Source organism: Triticum aestivum, chromosome 4B (genome assembly GCF_018294505.1).
Source record: "Triticum aestivum cultivar Chinese Spring chromosome 4B, IWGSC CS RefSeq v2.1, whole genome shotgun sequence".
Classification (NCBI taxonomy): Eukaryota; Viridiplantae; Streptophyta; class Magnoliopsida; order Poales; family Poaceae; genus Triticum; species Triticum aestivum.
The window spans coordinates 519,405,426-519,421,984 of record NC_057804.1 but is presented as its reverse complement, the minus strand read 5'-3'; the positions used below and the strand labels follow the sequence as shown (position 1 = coordinate 519,421,984).

The following is a 16,559-nucleotide window of genomic DNA, read 5'->3' as shown; positions in this document are numbered from 1 at the left end:
CTCATGATCTCCATCACCGAAGCATCGTCATGATCTCCATCGTCACCGGCGTGACACCTTGATCTCCATCGTAGCATCGTTGTTGTCTCGCCAACTATTGTTACTACGACTATTGCTACCGCTTTGTGATAAAGTAAAACAATTACATGGCGATTGCATTGCATACAATAAAGTGACAACCATATGGCTCCTGCCAGTTGCCGATAACTTTGTTACAAAACATGATCATCTCATACAACAATTTATATCACATCATGCCTTGACCATATCACATCACAGCAAGCCCTGCAAAAACAAGTTAGACGTCCTCTACTTTGTTATTACAAGTTTTACGTGGCTGCTACGGGCTTCTAGCAAGAACCGTTCTTACCTACACATCAAAATCACAACGATTTTTCGTCAAATGTGTTGTTTTAACCTTCAACAAGGACCGGGCATTGTCAAACTCGACTCAACTAAAGTTGGAGAAACAGACACCCGCCAGCCAACTATGTGCAAAAGCACGTCGGTAGAACAAGTCTCATGAACGCGGTAATGTAATGTCGGTCCGGGCCGCTTCATCCAACAATACCGCCGAATCAAAGTAAGACGTTGGTGGTAAGCAGTATGACTATTATCGCCCACAACTCTTTGTGTTCTACTCGTGCATATAACATCTACGCATAGACCTGGCTCAGATGCCATTATTGGGGAACTCGGTAATTTCAAAAAAATTATTATGATCTCGCAAGATCTATCTAGGTGATGCATAGCAATGAGAGGGGAGAGTGTGTCCACGTACCCTTGTAGACCGAAAGCAGAAGCGTTAGTTAACGCGGTTGATGTAGTCGAACGTCTTCGCGATCCAATCAATCCAAGTACCGAACGTACGACACCTCCGTGTTCAGCACACGTTCAGCTCGATGACGTCCCTCGTACTCTTGATCCAGTTGAGGCTGAGGGAGAGTTTTATCAGCATGACGGCGTGGCAACGGTGATGATGAAGTTACCGGCGCGGGGCTTCACCTAAGCACTACGACGATATGACCGAGGTGTGTAACTGTGTAGGGGGGCACTGCACACGGCTAAAAGATCAACTTGTGTGTTCTAGGGTGCCCCCCTGCCCCCGTATATAAAGGAGCAAGGGGAGGCTGGCTGGCCCTCCTAGGGCACGCCCCACAAGGGGAGTCCTACTTGGACAACTAGTCCTAGTAGGATTCCACCAAGAGGGAGAGAGGGGGAAGGAAGGAGAGGGAGAGGGAGAAGGAAAGGGGGCGCCCCCCCTTCCCTAGTCCAATTCAGACCAAAGGGGGAGGGGGCACGCGGCCTGCCCTGGCCGCCCCTCTCTCTCTCCACTAAGGCCCATGTGGCCCATTAGTTCCCCTAGGGGGTTCTGGTAACCCTCCGGCACTCCGGTTTTATCCAAAACTTCTCCGAAACACTTTCGGTGTCCGAATAGCCGGCCAATATATCAATCTTTATGTCTAGGCCATTTCGAGACTCCTCGTCATCTCCGTGATCTCATCTGGGAATCCGAACAAACTTCGGTCATCAAAACACATAACTCGTAATACAAATGGTGATCGAACGTGAAGCGTGCGGACCCTATGGGTTCGAGAACTATGTAGACATGACTGAGACACATCTCCGGTCAATAACCAATAGCGTAACCTGGATGATCATATTGGCTCCTACATATTCTACGAAGATCTTTATCAGTCAAACCGCATAACAACATACGTTGTTCCCTTTGTCATCGGTATGTTATTTGCCCGAGATTCGATCGTCAGTATCATCATACCTAGTTCAATCGCGTTACTGGCAAGTCTCTTTACTCGTTCCATAATACTTCATCCCGCAACTAACTCATTAGTTACAATGCTTGTAAGGCTTATATTGATGAGCATTACCGAGAGAGCCCAAAGATACCTCTCCGAAACACGGAGTGACAAATCCTAATCTCGATCTATGCCAACCCAACAAACACCTTCGGAGACACTTGTAGAGCACCTTTATAATCACCCTTTTACGTTGTGATGTTTGGTAGCACACAAAGTGTTCCTCCGGTATTTGGGAGTTGCATAATCTCATAGTCTGAGGAACATGTATAAGTCATGAAGAGAGTAGTAGCAATGAAATTGTAACGATCATAATGCTAAGCTAACGGATGGGTCATCTCCATCACATCATTCTCCTAATGATGTGACCCCGTTCATCAAATGACAACACATGTCTATGGTTAGGAAACATAACCATCTTTGATTAACGATCTAGTCAAGTAGAGGCATACTAGGGACACTATGTTTTGTCTATGTATTCACACATGTACTAAGTTTCCAGTTAATACAATTCTAGCATGAATAATAAACATTTATCATGATATAAGGAAATATAAATAACAACTTTATTATTGCCTCTAGGGCATATTTCCTTTAGGTCGGAACCACGATGACTTGATTCCCAAGATTATTTCCACACCTATACTGCCACTATGATCACTTTCTATGACTCACTGTCCAAAATGGGGGAAACAAAACAACTGCGAGGAGGGGGATACTGTCCAAAATGGAGTTAGAACTAGAGGAAGACAAAAGACAACTCCGTTGCAATTGCACACAGGATCCTGGGTGCCTCCAGAGACTTAGAACGAGAGGAAGACAAAAGACAACTCCGTTGCAATCGCACACATCATGGGTATCTTATATAAGCTGGGATTGGGCTAGTCGATAGAGACAACTTAGACAATTAAAATCTCTAGGTACTTTGAATGTACTCTCTACACATTCCAACGCAGCAAACCCAAGCATGACGTTAGGTATTATGTTCTCCTGAGAATCCAAACCTGGGTAAATCCCTTATTCTTGTTACCATCGCACCAAGTTGCTTAGCCATGGCACCCTACTGAGGGATATGCCAAATTTAGCTCCATAGGAGGCGCCAGTGCCGGATGATGGCTGGGGTGACATCGGTGGTCTGGTCGGGGTGATGGTTGGCGCAATTGGTTGCGCCGTCTCCACGCGACACAAGGGAGGGGCGAGTAGAGAGGAGACAAGGTGGAGGAGACAACCCGTGGGAGGAAGAGGAGGAAAGAAGAGAGATTAGAGTTAGGTTTGGAAGGTTAGGGCTGATTAGGCGACGGCCAGGGGAATATGGGACGGCCTGCCGTGGTACCAGCTATACTGCGCTCATGGGCGCAGTTTAGTTAAACTGTACACGAGGAGGTTTTGCTAGTTTTTCTTAATTAAAATGCAGTAAATCCTATTTAATTCATGTTTGGGGGGTTCAAACTAGCTTCAAATTAATTTAAATGTTTGTGTAGCCTCTATGGACTAAAATACTAATTTAATTATTAAATGGGTTTGAACTATAAGTGTGTTATGGGTCATTACAAAAATTTGGAACAAATTGCCATACCTTCCTAATAATATTGGAAGGCTAATTATATGTTCTATGAGAAATTACCATGTGAAATCCCTTGATTTAAATACATCAAATTAAATGCATTTTTATTAAATATTTCATTTATAATTAGGGTTTAATCCAAACCCAAAATTAAATTCTTTTAATCATTAAACTTTTCGAAGGACCCACTTAATGAATATGACGCTTTTCCAAATATTTATGGTTTGGAAATGGTATTTTTGACAACTGGCAATTTTTTTATTGTTTTTATTTAATAAAAATGCGAGTGTTTGTATTAAAATTAAATAAATATGATGCTTATGATACGATCATGATGCACAGTCATTTCCTATTAAAGTGTGCTACCCCTGGGCTGTTGCAACTTATGACATGGCGACCCTAGTATGCTCCACCATTGGCACCTAATACTTCTTTGGCAACATGTCATGAGAGGACAACATATCAGCATGTCAACCTTTCAACAGAGCAAACTGACAAAAAAGCCCCTGTTCAAAAAACAGAGCAAACTGATAAAGTACCAACCCATGCCACAATAATAAAATCATAGGCCCATATCGACAGGTCCGAGGATGCAGCCACCAAAATGCTGATAACAACATACTAAATGATACATGTGTGAATACATAGACAATCTGAGTGTAAAAACGCGGGCGGCAATCCAACCAAAACTCGGACTTGAATTTGAATCCGACTCCCATCGGGGCCGCTCCTGCGTATATTTCCATGACGAATCGCGTCGATCCATCCATCCATCAGCTCATCACCCACCTCCCCTCCTCCCTCGATCCACCGCTGCCATCCTCCTCGCCTCCTCTGCAGCAACCGAAGCGCGTAGTTGGTCCGTCGAGCTCGCGCGAGGGCGATGGCCGCGCGCAAGCGACCTGCTGCTGCCGTCCTCGGCGCCGGCCACGCCACCACCACCCTAGGATCGCCGACGCGCTCCAAGAGGAGCCGCATCAACAACATCCGGAGCAGCGCGGACTACGAGGAGCAGACATGCCTCGGCGAGGGCGGCTTCGGCTGCGTCCTCCGGGCGCGCCACCGCGCCACCGGCAAGATCGTCGCCATCAAGTACCTCAACTGGGCGGACGGGTCCGTGGAGCCTCCCGACCCCGCCGAGCTTCTGCGGGAGGCCGGATTCCTCGAGGCCTGCAACGGGAACCCTTACGTCGTCGGCTTCGAGGGCCTGGTGCGCGAACCCGACAACGGCGCCTACGGCCTCGTTATGGAGTACGTCGCCGCGCCGACCCTCCATGAGTTCCTGTGGAATAGGTGCCGCGGCGGCGGCCCGCCACTCCCGGAGTCCACGGTTCGCGCCATCATGTGGAAGCTCTTCACCGGCGCCAAGAAGATGCACGACCGCCACGTCGTCCACCGCGACATCAAGCCGGCCAACATCCTCATCGGCCAAGACGGGGAACTCGTCAAAATCTGCGACTTTGGGCTGGCGATCTCCTTGTCCGAGCTGCCGCCCTACACCCAGGCCGGCACGGCGTTCTACTTGGCACCAGAGATGCTCCTGGGGAAGGAAGACTACGACGCGCTCGTCGACACGTGGTCTCTTGGGTGCGTCATGGCCGAGATGCTCACAGGAAAGACGCTGTTCCTCGGCGATGATGATGATGACGATGACGACGACACAAACAATGAGATCATCCAACTCTGGAGCATCTTCCGCTTGCTCGGGACGCCGGACAACAGGACGTGGCCGGAGTTCTCATCTTTGCCGCACACCGCCAAGGCCCTACGACTCCTACCGCCGGGGCACAAGCAGAACAAGCTGCGGGAACTGTTCCCTCAAGAGAAGTTGTCCGACGAAGGATTCCAGGTGTTGCAAGGCCTCCTCACCTGCAACCCCGACAAGCGACTGACGGCGGCCGGCGCGCTCAAGCACCGATGGTTTGCTGCTCCTCGTCCCGCCACCGCCGCGGCAAAGGTCGGCGCAATGTCGTTTCCGGTAAAGAAGGCACCAAGGATCAAGTTCATCCCGCCGGCCATGCCACAGAAGAATCTACTCAAAATTCCCCTCGCTGTGTGGAACGCAGCAGAACAAGTGTAACTGAACTCTCCAAATGTATCTGTGCTTGGATGAGCCATCTATGTAAATGCTTCGATGATCATCAAGCAGAAGTAGATCCTTTGGCGCATTAGTGTTGTGTTGGCCTGCTTCTCCGAATTGCATGTGTCATTCTGCACACATTCAGAGAATCAGAGATGTGTAATTCTGACGTAGTGTTGACATGTTGCTTACAGTGAGTTATAGTGCACAATATGTGCGGTTTTTCCAAAATCTGGAGTACAAATGCTCTAAGCAACAGAAATCTGAGTGATGAATGTATCGATGGTTAAAAATGTCCTTCTGGTGCAGATTTCATCAGAACTTAAAGATTTGATATATAATGGTATTAGTAGTCTAGTACAGCAATTGGACTTGTTCATGTAGTTCAGTGTATGTGTTTCCACTGTCTTTTTCATGTGCAAATTTTTTACTGTGAAATACTACTAGATAGGAAAAGAAACTATGTCATGTATTTTCTTTTTAAGTTAGCTACACATGGTATAGGTTGGTACGTGTCGGATCTCCGACACATGGAGCTGTGGGAGAAGACCTGCAGGGAGAATGAAGCAAATTCAAGAGCTTAGTGGAGATTTTAGTTCCTTTCAGTTTAGCCATGTTCCATATATAGTGCACAATTTGTGCGGTTTTTCCAAAATTCTGGACTGATGATTATAAATATGTCGGGATCCGCCTAGGTCAACCTCGGCGTGCTTCGAGCCAAGTGGTTTAAGTTGTTCATCCCCGTCGCCATCGAGCTCAAGCACTGGAAAGCCACAATGAAATGGATCCTCATCGTCGGGATCCTGAATCGCGCCGCTGTTCTTCATCTTTGTCTGAAGAAGCATTTGAAGCTGAAGCTGCAGTAAAGCTGAATCGAGGAAAATCATAGTTTGGTCTTCTCTTCTAGCCTTTACCGTACCAAATGTTTGTGTCATCAGTACACAGCAACTGCTTCAATCTAGCTTAATTGTTAGGTCATTAGTGATCCAAGAAGAATCACATGTCCCCCTATAATATGTGTATATGTCATCAGTGAACTGGCACTGAGCCAGGCTCGCTTAATTTCTAGGTAATTAGACTTTCAGGAAGCATCAAACGTTGATCTTGTTTGTAAGCCTGTACCCTAAAATATCTAAATGTGACGTGAGTGGTTTGAGTTGAAAACTTTACTAAATGCAATCTTTCTTTTATGTTATCCGCTAGACTGTTCCCTGAATTTGTGTTTGTCATCAGTCCGCCACAACTCGTTCTATCTTTACACACACACACACACATGGCCCAACAAAACAAACAGCAATTGTGTAGGTAAAAAATAACAAGTTTCATTGATCAGCAATAGTTCGTATTCTCATTATTTGTGACCAACCAAACTTTATTTCTCAGGAACTGGTTTGTGGTTTATCCATGTTATTCCAAGATAACAACAAAAGACATTGTGGTTTCTTTTAAATGGAAATCAGAGAGGGAGCTTTCTTTATAAAAAAAAATTAAAATTATTCCTGTTAGCACATTTTTAAAAAGAAAAGAAAAGAAGAGAAGGCGAGTGCTACTTCCATCTCACTGAAGCGAATGCTCCCATGATGTAGGCTGTAGCTATTTGGCCGGCCTGTTAGGCACATGTTTAAAAAAAGGGGTGCAGAAAAATGGCCAACATAGGATTTGAACCCTAGTCTCCCAGCTAAGCGGCACCTCTGCAGGTGAATAAGCCAGCTTCAACTTCATGTAAGCTACTAAAGCGCGAGATGGTTGAGGGTAAAAGAGCAGGTTTTGCATTGGTTTTTCCTGGATTTTTTTGTTTGTGTTGCCTTCTTTTTTCACCGGTCTCCGTTTACTTCTTTCTTTTCCTCTATTTTATTCGGTTTTCTCTCCTTTTCTGTTTTTTCTTGTTATTCTTTTTGTTTTTCTTTTGATTTTCTTTGTATCTTACATTGTTTTTATCGGGTTTCCTTTTTTTCGGTTTTTCATTGTTTGTTTTTTGGTTTTTTTTATACATTTTTCGCATATGTCACAAACATTTTTCTAATACTTTCTTAACATTTTAACAATACAAATTTAACATTTTTTTAATACATGGTTAACATTTTTTCTGTACACATTTTTTCAAATCATTGATTAACATTTTTCAAACATAAGATTAACAACTTTTAACGCATAGTCAACATTTTTTCTGTACATTTCTTAAATGCTAGACTAACTTTTTCAAATACACAATTAACATTTATTAACACATAGTCAACATTTTTACACACATTTAATATTTTCCAAATGCTTGATTAACATTTTTTAAATATTTGTTCAATATTTCTCTAAATGCTTTATTAACATTTTTATATACATGATCAAGTTTTTTCATAAATTTTCTAATACATGGTAGGCATTTTTTCTATACACATTTAACATTTTCCAAATGTTGGATTAAGATTTTTGAATACTTGTTCAACACTTTTTTCAATGCTTGATTAACATTTTTTTACATGATCTTATAATTTCATTTTTCTTTTAATACATGCTCAACATTTTGTCTTGACACATTTAACCATTTTCAAATGCTTGATTAACATTTTTCAAATACTTATTCATTTTTTTAGATACTGGATTGAAATGTTTTAAATACATGATCAATTTTTTTCATATAGATTGTTTTTTTGTATAAGTGAGTAGCAAGATGCCCGTGCATTGCATGGAACACCAAGTTGCATTTTTTTTTACAAAACACCTGTTGTGATTGACCCATGCGGGAGTAATCCCATGTGTAAAAACTAATGATATCTCGAGAAAAAGAAGAGATAAGGTGAGGAGGAGTGGGACGTGGTGGTGATTGGTGGTCGGACTGAGCGGAGGCATGGGGATGGATGACACTGGCAGCGGCCACCATGCCAGATTGTTCCAGAGGCTTCCTTTTTTAATTGCTCAACAATGAGGTTGTGGGAGATAAGGATGAAAGAGGAAATGCCTTATCTGCAAAAAAATGTGGAGAGGGGTGCGGGTATCTTTTTGCAAAATTACGATAGTTTGCTTTCTATCCGTCAGATATAGATCGGACGGTCTATATTGCAAGATGGCAGGCACACCATCATAACCAACTTGGTTTTTTATAAGAGTGGAGATAAACATTTTCTCTGTACGGATTTAATGATTTTCAAATTCTTGGTCAACATATTCCAAATGTTTTTGTTATATGTATAATTAGAATTTTTAAAGTATAATCATAAGTGAAACAAATGCAAATACAAAAACAAAAGGTCAAAAGAAAAAAAACGAGGTTGTGGTGTCCTGCGCGTCTAGGCCGACCCATCTCGCTCTCCCCCTTTAGTGAGGGTTCCAAAGGTCTTGCTTAATGCGAGACAAAGGGACGCCCTCCAGTGTCCATTTCATTTGCCAGGGAGGCTACTGTCAACATACGTTTTCGGTCGTTTGCTCTGGAAAGGCTCTCACGCAACCCCCCCCCCCCCCTCCCCCCCCCCCCACTCCCCCACGCGCGTTTGACCCACAGGCCTAGTAACCTTTTTGTTTGAGAAAAAATGCCATCAAACAAGAATAGACCTAATTTCCATGATTGGAAGCTAATTTATAAAACTCCCTATTTCTCTAATTTATAAATTTATAACGAGTATGAGCAAAAACCAAAAAAAGGTCGCGTGATTTGGATTTTTTTTGTCATGCCAAACTTTAAAATATGTCATCCTCTAGATAAAAAATGCCATGGTATAAAAAAGAGGAAAGAAAATCCATGTGATCCTCTTAATAATAAAAATGTCATGCTCTTAAATTTAAAATTTCATGTTCTTAATAATAATAGAACCATGTTATTGATAATAAAAAGGTCATGCTCTCAATAATAAAACTGCCATCATGTTAGTAATAAAACTGTCATCCTTCTAATAATAAAAATTCCTTGTTAATAATAATAATAACAACAATAATGACACCTTAATAATAATGAGGGCTTGTCTTCTATTAACTAGTGGTATATTGTCTTGAATGATAGCTAGTGGTATGGGCTTTATCGGGCTTCTGTATCAGTGTTTTGAGTTTGGGCCCAGTGTAAGCCCATAAATGTACATGCCATTAGTAGTTGGTCGTGTTGGGGAACGCAGTAATTTCAAAAAAATCCTACAATCACGCAAGATTTATCTAGGTGATGCATAGCAAAGAGAGGGGAGAGTGTGTCCATGTACCCTTGTAGGCCGAAAGCGGAAGTGTTAGTTAACGTGGTTGATGTAGTCGAACGTCTTCGCGATTCAACCGACCAAGTACGGAACGTACGGCACCTCCGCGTTCAGCACACATCCAGCTAGATGACGTCCCTCGTACTCTTGATCCAGTTGAGGCCGAGGGAGAGTTTCGTCAGCACGACGCCGTGGCGACGGTGATGATGAAGTTACCAGCGCAAGGCTTCGCCTAAGCACTACGACGATATGACCGGAGTGTGTAACTGTGGAGGGGGCACCGCACACGGCTAAAAGATCAACTTGTGTGTTCTAGGGTGCCCCCTGCCCCCGTATATAAAGGAGCAAGGGGAGGCCGGCTGGTCTCCTAGGCGCGCCCAACAAGGGGAGTCCTACTAGGACTACTAGTCCTAGTAGAATTCCACCAAGAGGGAGAGAGGGGAGGAAGGAGAGGGAAAGTGTCGTGGAAATATCACGTCAGATGTCCTCGTGAAAGAACGTAGTCGTGGATCCATCGCGACGGGTTAGCTTAAAGGGTTAAACCGGACAAAGGACATGAGGGTTTTATATTAGTTCGGCCCCTTCGATGAAGGTAAAGGCCTACGTCTAGTTGTGTTGGGATTATTGGGGTGTCGATGACAAGGGAGCTAAACAAGCTATGCCTGGCTCTTGACCTGTTGTTTCTTGTCCCTGAACCGCCGCGGGTCGTCCCTTATATACACGGGTTGACGCCCGGCCGGTTTACAGAGTTCCGAGGCCGGCTCATACAAGTGTCCGGCTCGGTCTCTCCTTTCCTATCTTACAATACAAGTTACATAACCATGGCGGTTTACCACTATGGGCCTTAATCCGCCTTTGGGCTCCAGGCCTCTAAGCTTCATAGTAAAGCGCCATCCTCTAGGTCTTCATGGGCTTCAGTATATTTGAGCGTGAACCGGCCCCTCCTGGGCGGTTTACACTTAGTAGTTATATCTCCAACATTAGGCCCCAGATTGATTTGAACCGGTTCATGTCAATGTTCAGTACTTAGAAAAAATCCTGTGAACATCTTCCTTCATTTCTCGTAAACCGCCATGATGTCTTCTCTTATACACTTTGTAAAACCGCCGTGACGTCATCCTCTGGACACAGCCACGGATCATCATGACGTCATCTCTGCATAAAAATATTAAAAAGATTCCTTCATTAATGGTATCCCGAAGATCGAGGTGACAGCTGTGCCCCTTGCCGCTTTGGACTCCTCGATTCTCGTGCCTCTCGCTTATCTTCTTGCCTTGTTATAAATAAGCCCGAAGAGCCCTTCCATTTGCTCCCCTTTCTTCTCGTCTTCCTCCTCGCGACCCGAAGAGCCCAAGCGCCGCCGCGCCGTCGATCTCCGAATCTGCACCGACCAAGGCCGCTGCATCATCCTGTTCATACCAGAAACCCTGCAACACTCCTCCGCCGCAGAGTGGCCCTGGTAAGTTCTCTTTCTTGTAACCCTAGATCTCCATTAAGGCTTTGAGTTCATCCGTGTTCGTCGCCGTTCATCAGTGATTCTCCGCCCTTCTCTTAGCCTTTTTACGCCTGATAGCTTTGATCTGCGGCTAGATCCATAGTTTTAGTTCACCGTACCATAGCGTCTTGTTATTCCTGGACAGACTCCATCTGGACCTTCTCTGTTCCTCTTAGCGCCATTGTAGGGCTCAAGAAAATTTTCTTTATTTAACCACAGTAGATCCAAAATTATACTGCCATTTTGTGAAACCTGTTTCTGTCAACACTTAGTAGATTTTCAGCTTTGGCTCCTCCACTTAAGGGCGGTTTAACTTTTAGTGGTTGACAATCCGGCATATATCATTAGCCCTCACTTAAACCGCCATCTTGACTTGAATAGTAATTTCTGGTTTATCTCACATGTATGCCTTGATCAAATTCCCGGTTTAACACCGATTAGTGCACTTGAACCGTCAATCGTAAACCGGCCTTCATTTTTCCTTTACAGTTTGCTTTCCAAGATGACCGAACAATTCTCTGCTTGCAACTGGGTTCCGTCCCGGATCACGGAAACACAAATCAATGGATATGTTACCACTGGCGCTTTAGCCTCAAAAAGGGTCCTTCATTAGCGAGTCCTGGGCCTGAGTGCCCTCCTGAACCTCAAGATGGAGAGGTGATAGTATTTATGCAACACTTGGACCGGGGATTCCGCCCGCCCGGATCAAAAAAATTCCGGGATGTCCTTGCTAGCTTTCAACTTCATCCACAAGATATTGGACCAAATTCCGTGTCCAATATATGCAATTTTCAAGTGTTTTGTGAAGTCTACCTTCAAGAAGAACCATCTGTGGATCTTTTTCGAGATTTTTTCCATTTAAACTGCCGCACGGAGTTCTCTGATGGTCCCAACATGGAACTTGGTGGGGTATCAATCCAGAAGAGAAAAGAAGTTTATTTCCCTCATGCAAAACACCACAACCATCCCAAAGATTGGAACCAAACTTGGTTTTATTGTCAGAACACTGCCCCTGCTGGAGAAAATCCTTTGCCGGGTTACCGCCCTCACCGGCTTAGCAATGGACACCCATTACCTCTACGCTTAACTGCCAAAGAACGGAAAACTTTTGCACCTCAACTCGCCAAGCTCTGGGCTCTCCTGGCCAACGGTTTGACTGGTATTGATCTCGTCCGCTGCTGGGTTTCTTGGGGTATTCTGCTTTAAGTCGTCGCCCCGGATTAATGCATGAATATAGTGGCAACGTCAAGGATCCTCAACGATATCATGAAATAGAAATGACAGACACTGAAGTTACTGAATCTGTGAAGAAGATGCTTGACGAACCGATCGCTGCATGCAGCCAAATCGGGTTGCCACCTTTTTGCATCGCCAACAAACCGCCAGCGGTAAAGTTTAATTTAATGCTCACTGATTCGCCTCCGCTTTAACAATGTGTTAATACTACTTTGTTTTTATTTCACAGGCCAATAGTTCCTTCTGGAAGCGGAATAAACCGGCTAGGGCTCCTCGTGCAAATAGCAAGGTCACCAAGAAAGCTGCCAAGAAGAAAACCGCCGAGTCTTCTGATCCACCAGAAGATATTGATGAATCAGATCCAAAGGTAGAACTTGACTCGCTTGGTTCCTTTTTCATACACCTTATTGACAATGACTATTCCCAGGATGATGCGGCGACCAGTCGTGCGGACCATGTTGAGGTAATCTCTCTTTCCTCCGATTCAGATCTTGTGCCGGTTCAAAGATTTCGCTGTGCAGTTCCGAAAGTAAAATACTCTCACCCTCTTGCTTATTTGGATCCAAAATTTTCTTTGAAGACAAAGCAAGCTGAAGAGCATCGCACAACCCGGCACAGTGGCCAGCAAATCACCTCTTGCGGTTTACCGGATACACCAACCCGGAAACTTCGTCCAGAGGTTACTTGTTCTCCCGGAAAACTTTACCCTTTGAAGGGTTTCTTCCGATTCCCACTTAATCCGTCTGATCCGAATTACCAGGTGTCTTCCAATTCATCTGGCGATTCATCAACCACTCAGCTGCCTCCCCTTAAAACCGTCCCTGGGTAAGTATATTGTCCTTCATATTTTTTCTTCATAGCTCGGTTTACCGTGCTAATCTTTGCTTTGATGTCATAGTGCCAAAGCCCGTATGAGCAAGAAGGCTAAAACTAGTGCCCCTATCGGTGAAGTTGAACGGGAGAGGGCTCCTGAGGGTATCAGTGGAAATACTTATGTTATGGATGATTCTGCCCCACAATGCGAGAACACTGAAGCTAATCCGCCGAAAGCTGACCCGGCCACTCATATCGATCCGTCGAGCCCTCATGCTACTCCTCCAAGCCCGGCTGCTGATCCGCCGAGCCCGATTGCTAATCCGCCAAGTCCAGCCAGGGGTACTGTCAATCCGCCAAGTCCACCAAGAGGTGATGATGATGATGTGGTTATTACTGGCACAGCTCATACCAGTCCTGGTAATCCGGTTGTCTTGGCCAAACATACTGCCAAAGAGGAATTCACTGCTATGGGCAAAGGGAAGGGGAAGACTGATTTATCCAATTACATCAACCTTAGCGCTGAGGAACTTCATTCTGGTTTTTTAAACCGTCTTTACACCAGCCATGACTTTGAAGCCGGTTTGGTGAACCTGATGAAGGAGCGTTATGAGGTACTCTTCATGAATACTTTTTGAAAATTTACTCTTTTGTATATCTTTTCCATTGTAGCCCCCAAGGGCCAGGTTATCTCTTGAAGATAAACCGGGACTTCGATATAAAGAACACTTCAGCTGAGTAGCCTCCAAGGGTCAGTTTGTCTCTTGAAGACAAACCAGGACTGATCAATTGTACATTAGCCCCCAAGTGCCAAGCTTAATACCTGGATTGAGCCTTGGGACTTGAAAAATACTCACTTTTAAAAAAGCAATCCACATTAGCCCCCAAGTGCCAAGTGTATAACTTGTTATGCACTTGGGACTTTAAGAGATATTAACCGCTTTATCATCTGACTTTGTAGGCTGATATAAAGACCAAAGAGTCTCAAACCGCCGATCTTCAAGAAAGCATTAAGTCACAGCAAGAAGAGACCTCTAAAGCCAAAGAGGAGCTAAAGGGCGCTTTGACTGGCATGGAACAACTGAAAAAGAGCTCCAAAACTAAACGCGCCAATTGGGAAACGGAAAGAGCTGCTTTGTTGAAACGGGCTGAAGACGCCGAAGCAGCTCTTAAACCGGTGGAGGAAGAGCTGATGGGTTTGAAACATCAAGTGAATTCCATGACAGCTGCGGTTTTTGGTAAGTATTTTATAATGACTTACTTCTGCAGTACTATCAACTCCGCCGGTTTAACATTGAATTCTTAAACTGTCGCAGGCAATCGCATTGCTCATCTTGGAGCGGATATGCGGATGAAGTTGAAGGTGGCTTATACACTGATTGAGCAACTGTATACTGGTGCACAACGGGTTATCTCTGCAGCTTCATATAACAAACCGGCACCTACCTTGATCAAGGATACCTTGGCCAGGCTCTCAATGACTCCTGCTCAGATAGATGAGGTGAAGCGATCGGCTGCTAGGGAGGGCGCTTTGCTGGCACTGACTCGGGCCAAAGCATGGATATCTGACTTGGATCCAGTTGATATTGCCAAGGGATTTCCGGATGAACAAGCAGACGGGTCAACTTTTGACAATGAAGCTCTCAAAGCTCTGACAAAGGAGATGCGTCCGCTATCAAGTCAACTGGCTGCAGAGGCTAACTTGACCGTTCATCGGTCCTTTTACGATGAGAGGAATCAGCGGGTTGATACGACTATGACAGAAGCGCAAAACCTTATCCCGCCAATCCGTAAGCACACTTACGCCCCTGATGTTGAACCGTCCAATCTGATAAGTGAAGAAGCTGTATTTCAGGCTCTAACTCGGATTGACTGGACCACCATTGACTTCCAGCCTCTGGGTGGAGAGGAGGAGGTTGAACCGGCGCCTGAAGATCCATCAACTTCACATCGTCCTGGAAATGAGTCTTAATCCGGCATTCGACTTACTTGGACAGACTTTGTCGTGTAAAAAACAATCAGCATTTTGGGCCTCAAAGCGCCTTGTAATAGGCTAGTGCAAGTACTTTAATCGTCGGTACTGATACATAACTTTGGTTGATCCATCATGATATTTGCTGTGCGTGGTTATACTTTGATATTTTTCATGCGATTCTGATATCTGCATAAAAAAGAATTGTCCTGGCGGTTTACTGCCGGACGGGTCATAATGACCAAGATAAAGTCTGATTGATAATCAAACTTGAATAAAGATGAAATAATTCATACCTGTGATATGATATCACGTAGTTGGTTTACCAACTTGGATTGTAGTAAGGGTGAAGACCCAAATTCTTGAGTTTCTATAACTCTCATCATGCAGTGATGGTGTGTAATACTTCATGCCGGGTTACGATAAACACCAGATGATCAAACTGGCGATAGTCAAAGCCAGATCGGGTTAACAAACGCCAGTTTGATAATAAGGTCTGACAACTGTTAGTTGACAGCCAAGTCGGGTTAACAAACGCCGGGTCAATAATAAGGTCTGACAATTTGTAGTTGAAAGCCAAGCCGGGTTAACAAACACCGGGTTAATGTGATAACTAAAGAGCCAGACCGGATCAAAAGAGACTGGTTCAACATAAAACTTAACAAAAAAGAGAACTTGACAAAGGCAAAGAAAACCATGTAGTCGAGGCTTTTCGAGGGCTGCCAGGCCCAAATTCGAGGCTTTTCGTGGGTTGCCAGACCGCTGAGTTAAACCATTTGACAACGCCTTTTAAGATGGGCCTCCAACTAACCAATCGTCATTTTAACTTTGGCAAGTTTAGGGTCTCAATGAGAGTAACTGTCAAACGTTCGGCGGGTCATGCCAGGATTACCTGGATAGGAGTGGCTTACTTGATGAAGGCAGGTTAACCCGGGGTTTTAGGTAATTATACCAGGCTTCCAAGCCGTGGGTCGATACCCAGCTACAAGGGTCCTTTCAAACTCTTTGTTACTTTACACAAAGAGCCCCCAAGTAACTTTGTGAGCTGTGCTCATTGGGTGCCTATGTTTGAGTTGTGCATAGCATCCAGACTCTCTTTGGCCCCCCGGGTGTGAAGCTCCCAAGCTGTATTGTGGCATGATAGTCGGTTTAACAGGTAGCACTCCGCTTTGTCAGCTAAAGCCCCCAAATAACTCAAAAGATTTTTGAGAAAAAATAGCAGAGGCCCTGCTTATAGCAAGGATGCTGGTCTATTTTATTAATCATAATATATACATTGTCGAAATATGTACATAAGAGTAGCCTATGGCTCAAGTATAGTAAGGCCGAAGGAGAGCTATGTTCCACGGCCGCCGAGTCTCCTCCTCAGAACTGTGTGAGTTGTCTCGAACGTCAATGAGGTAGTATGATCCG

General features: G+C 44.6%; 1 protein-coding gene across 1 annotated transcript; it reads left to right on the top strand.

Moving 5' to 3' along the window:
* The first annotated feature begins 4,164 nt into the window (after window positions 1-4,164).
* LOC123095089 (putative cyclin-dependent kinase F-2) lies at window positions 4,165-5,723 on the top strand. Its single transcript, XM_044516917.1, has one exon. The coding sequence runs from the start codon at window positions 4,265-4,267 to the stop codon at window positions 5,459-5,461; it is 1,197 nt and encodes a 398-aa protein (XP_044372852.1). The 5' UTR covers window positions 4,165-4,264; the 3' UTR covers window positions 5,462-5,723.
* The last annotated feature ends 10,836 nt before the right edge of the window (window positions 5,724-16,559 follow it).

Coding starts and splice junctions, on each gene's coding strand:
- LOC123095089 (XM_044516917.1), top strand. CDS start 4,265: ATGGCCGCGCGCAAGCGACCTGCTGCTGCCGTCCTCGGCGCCGGCCAC.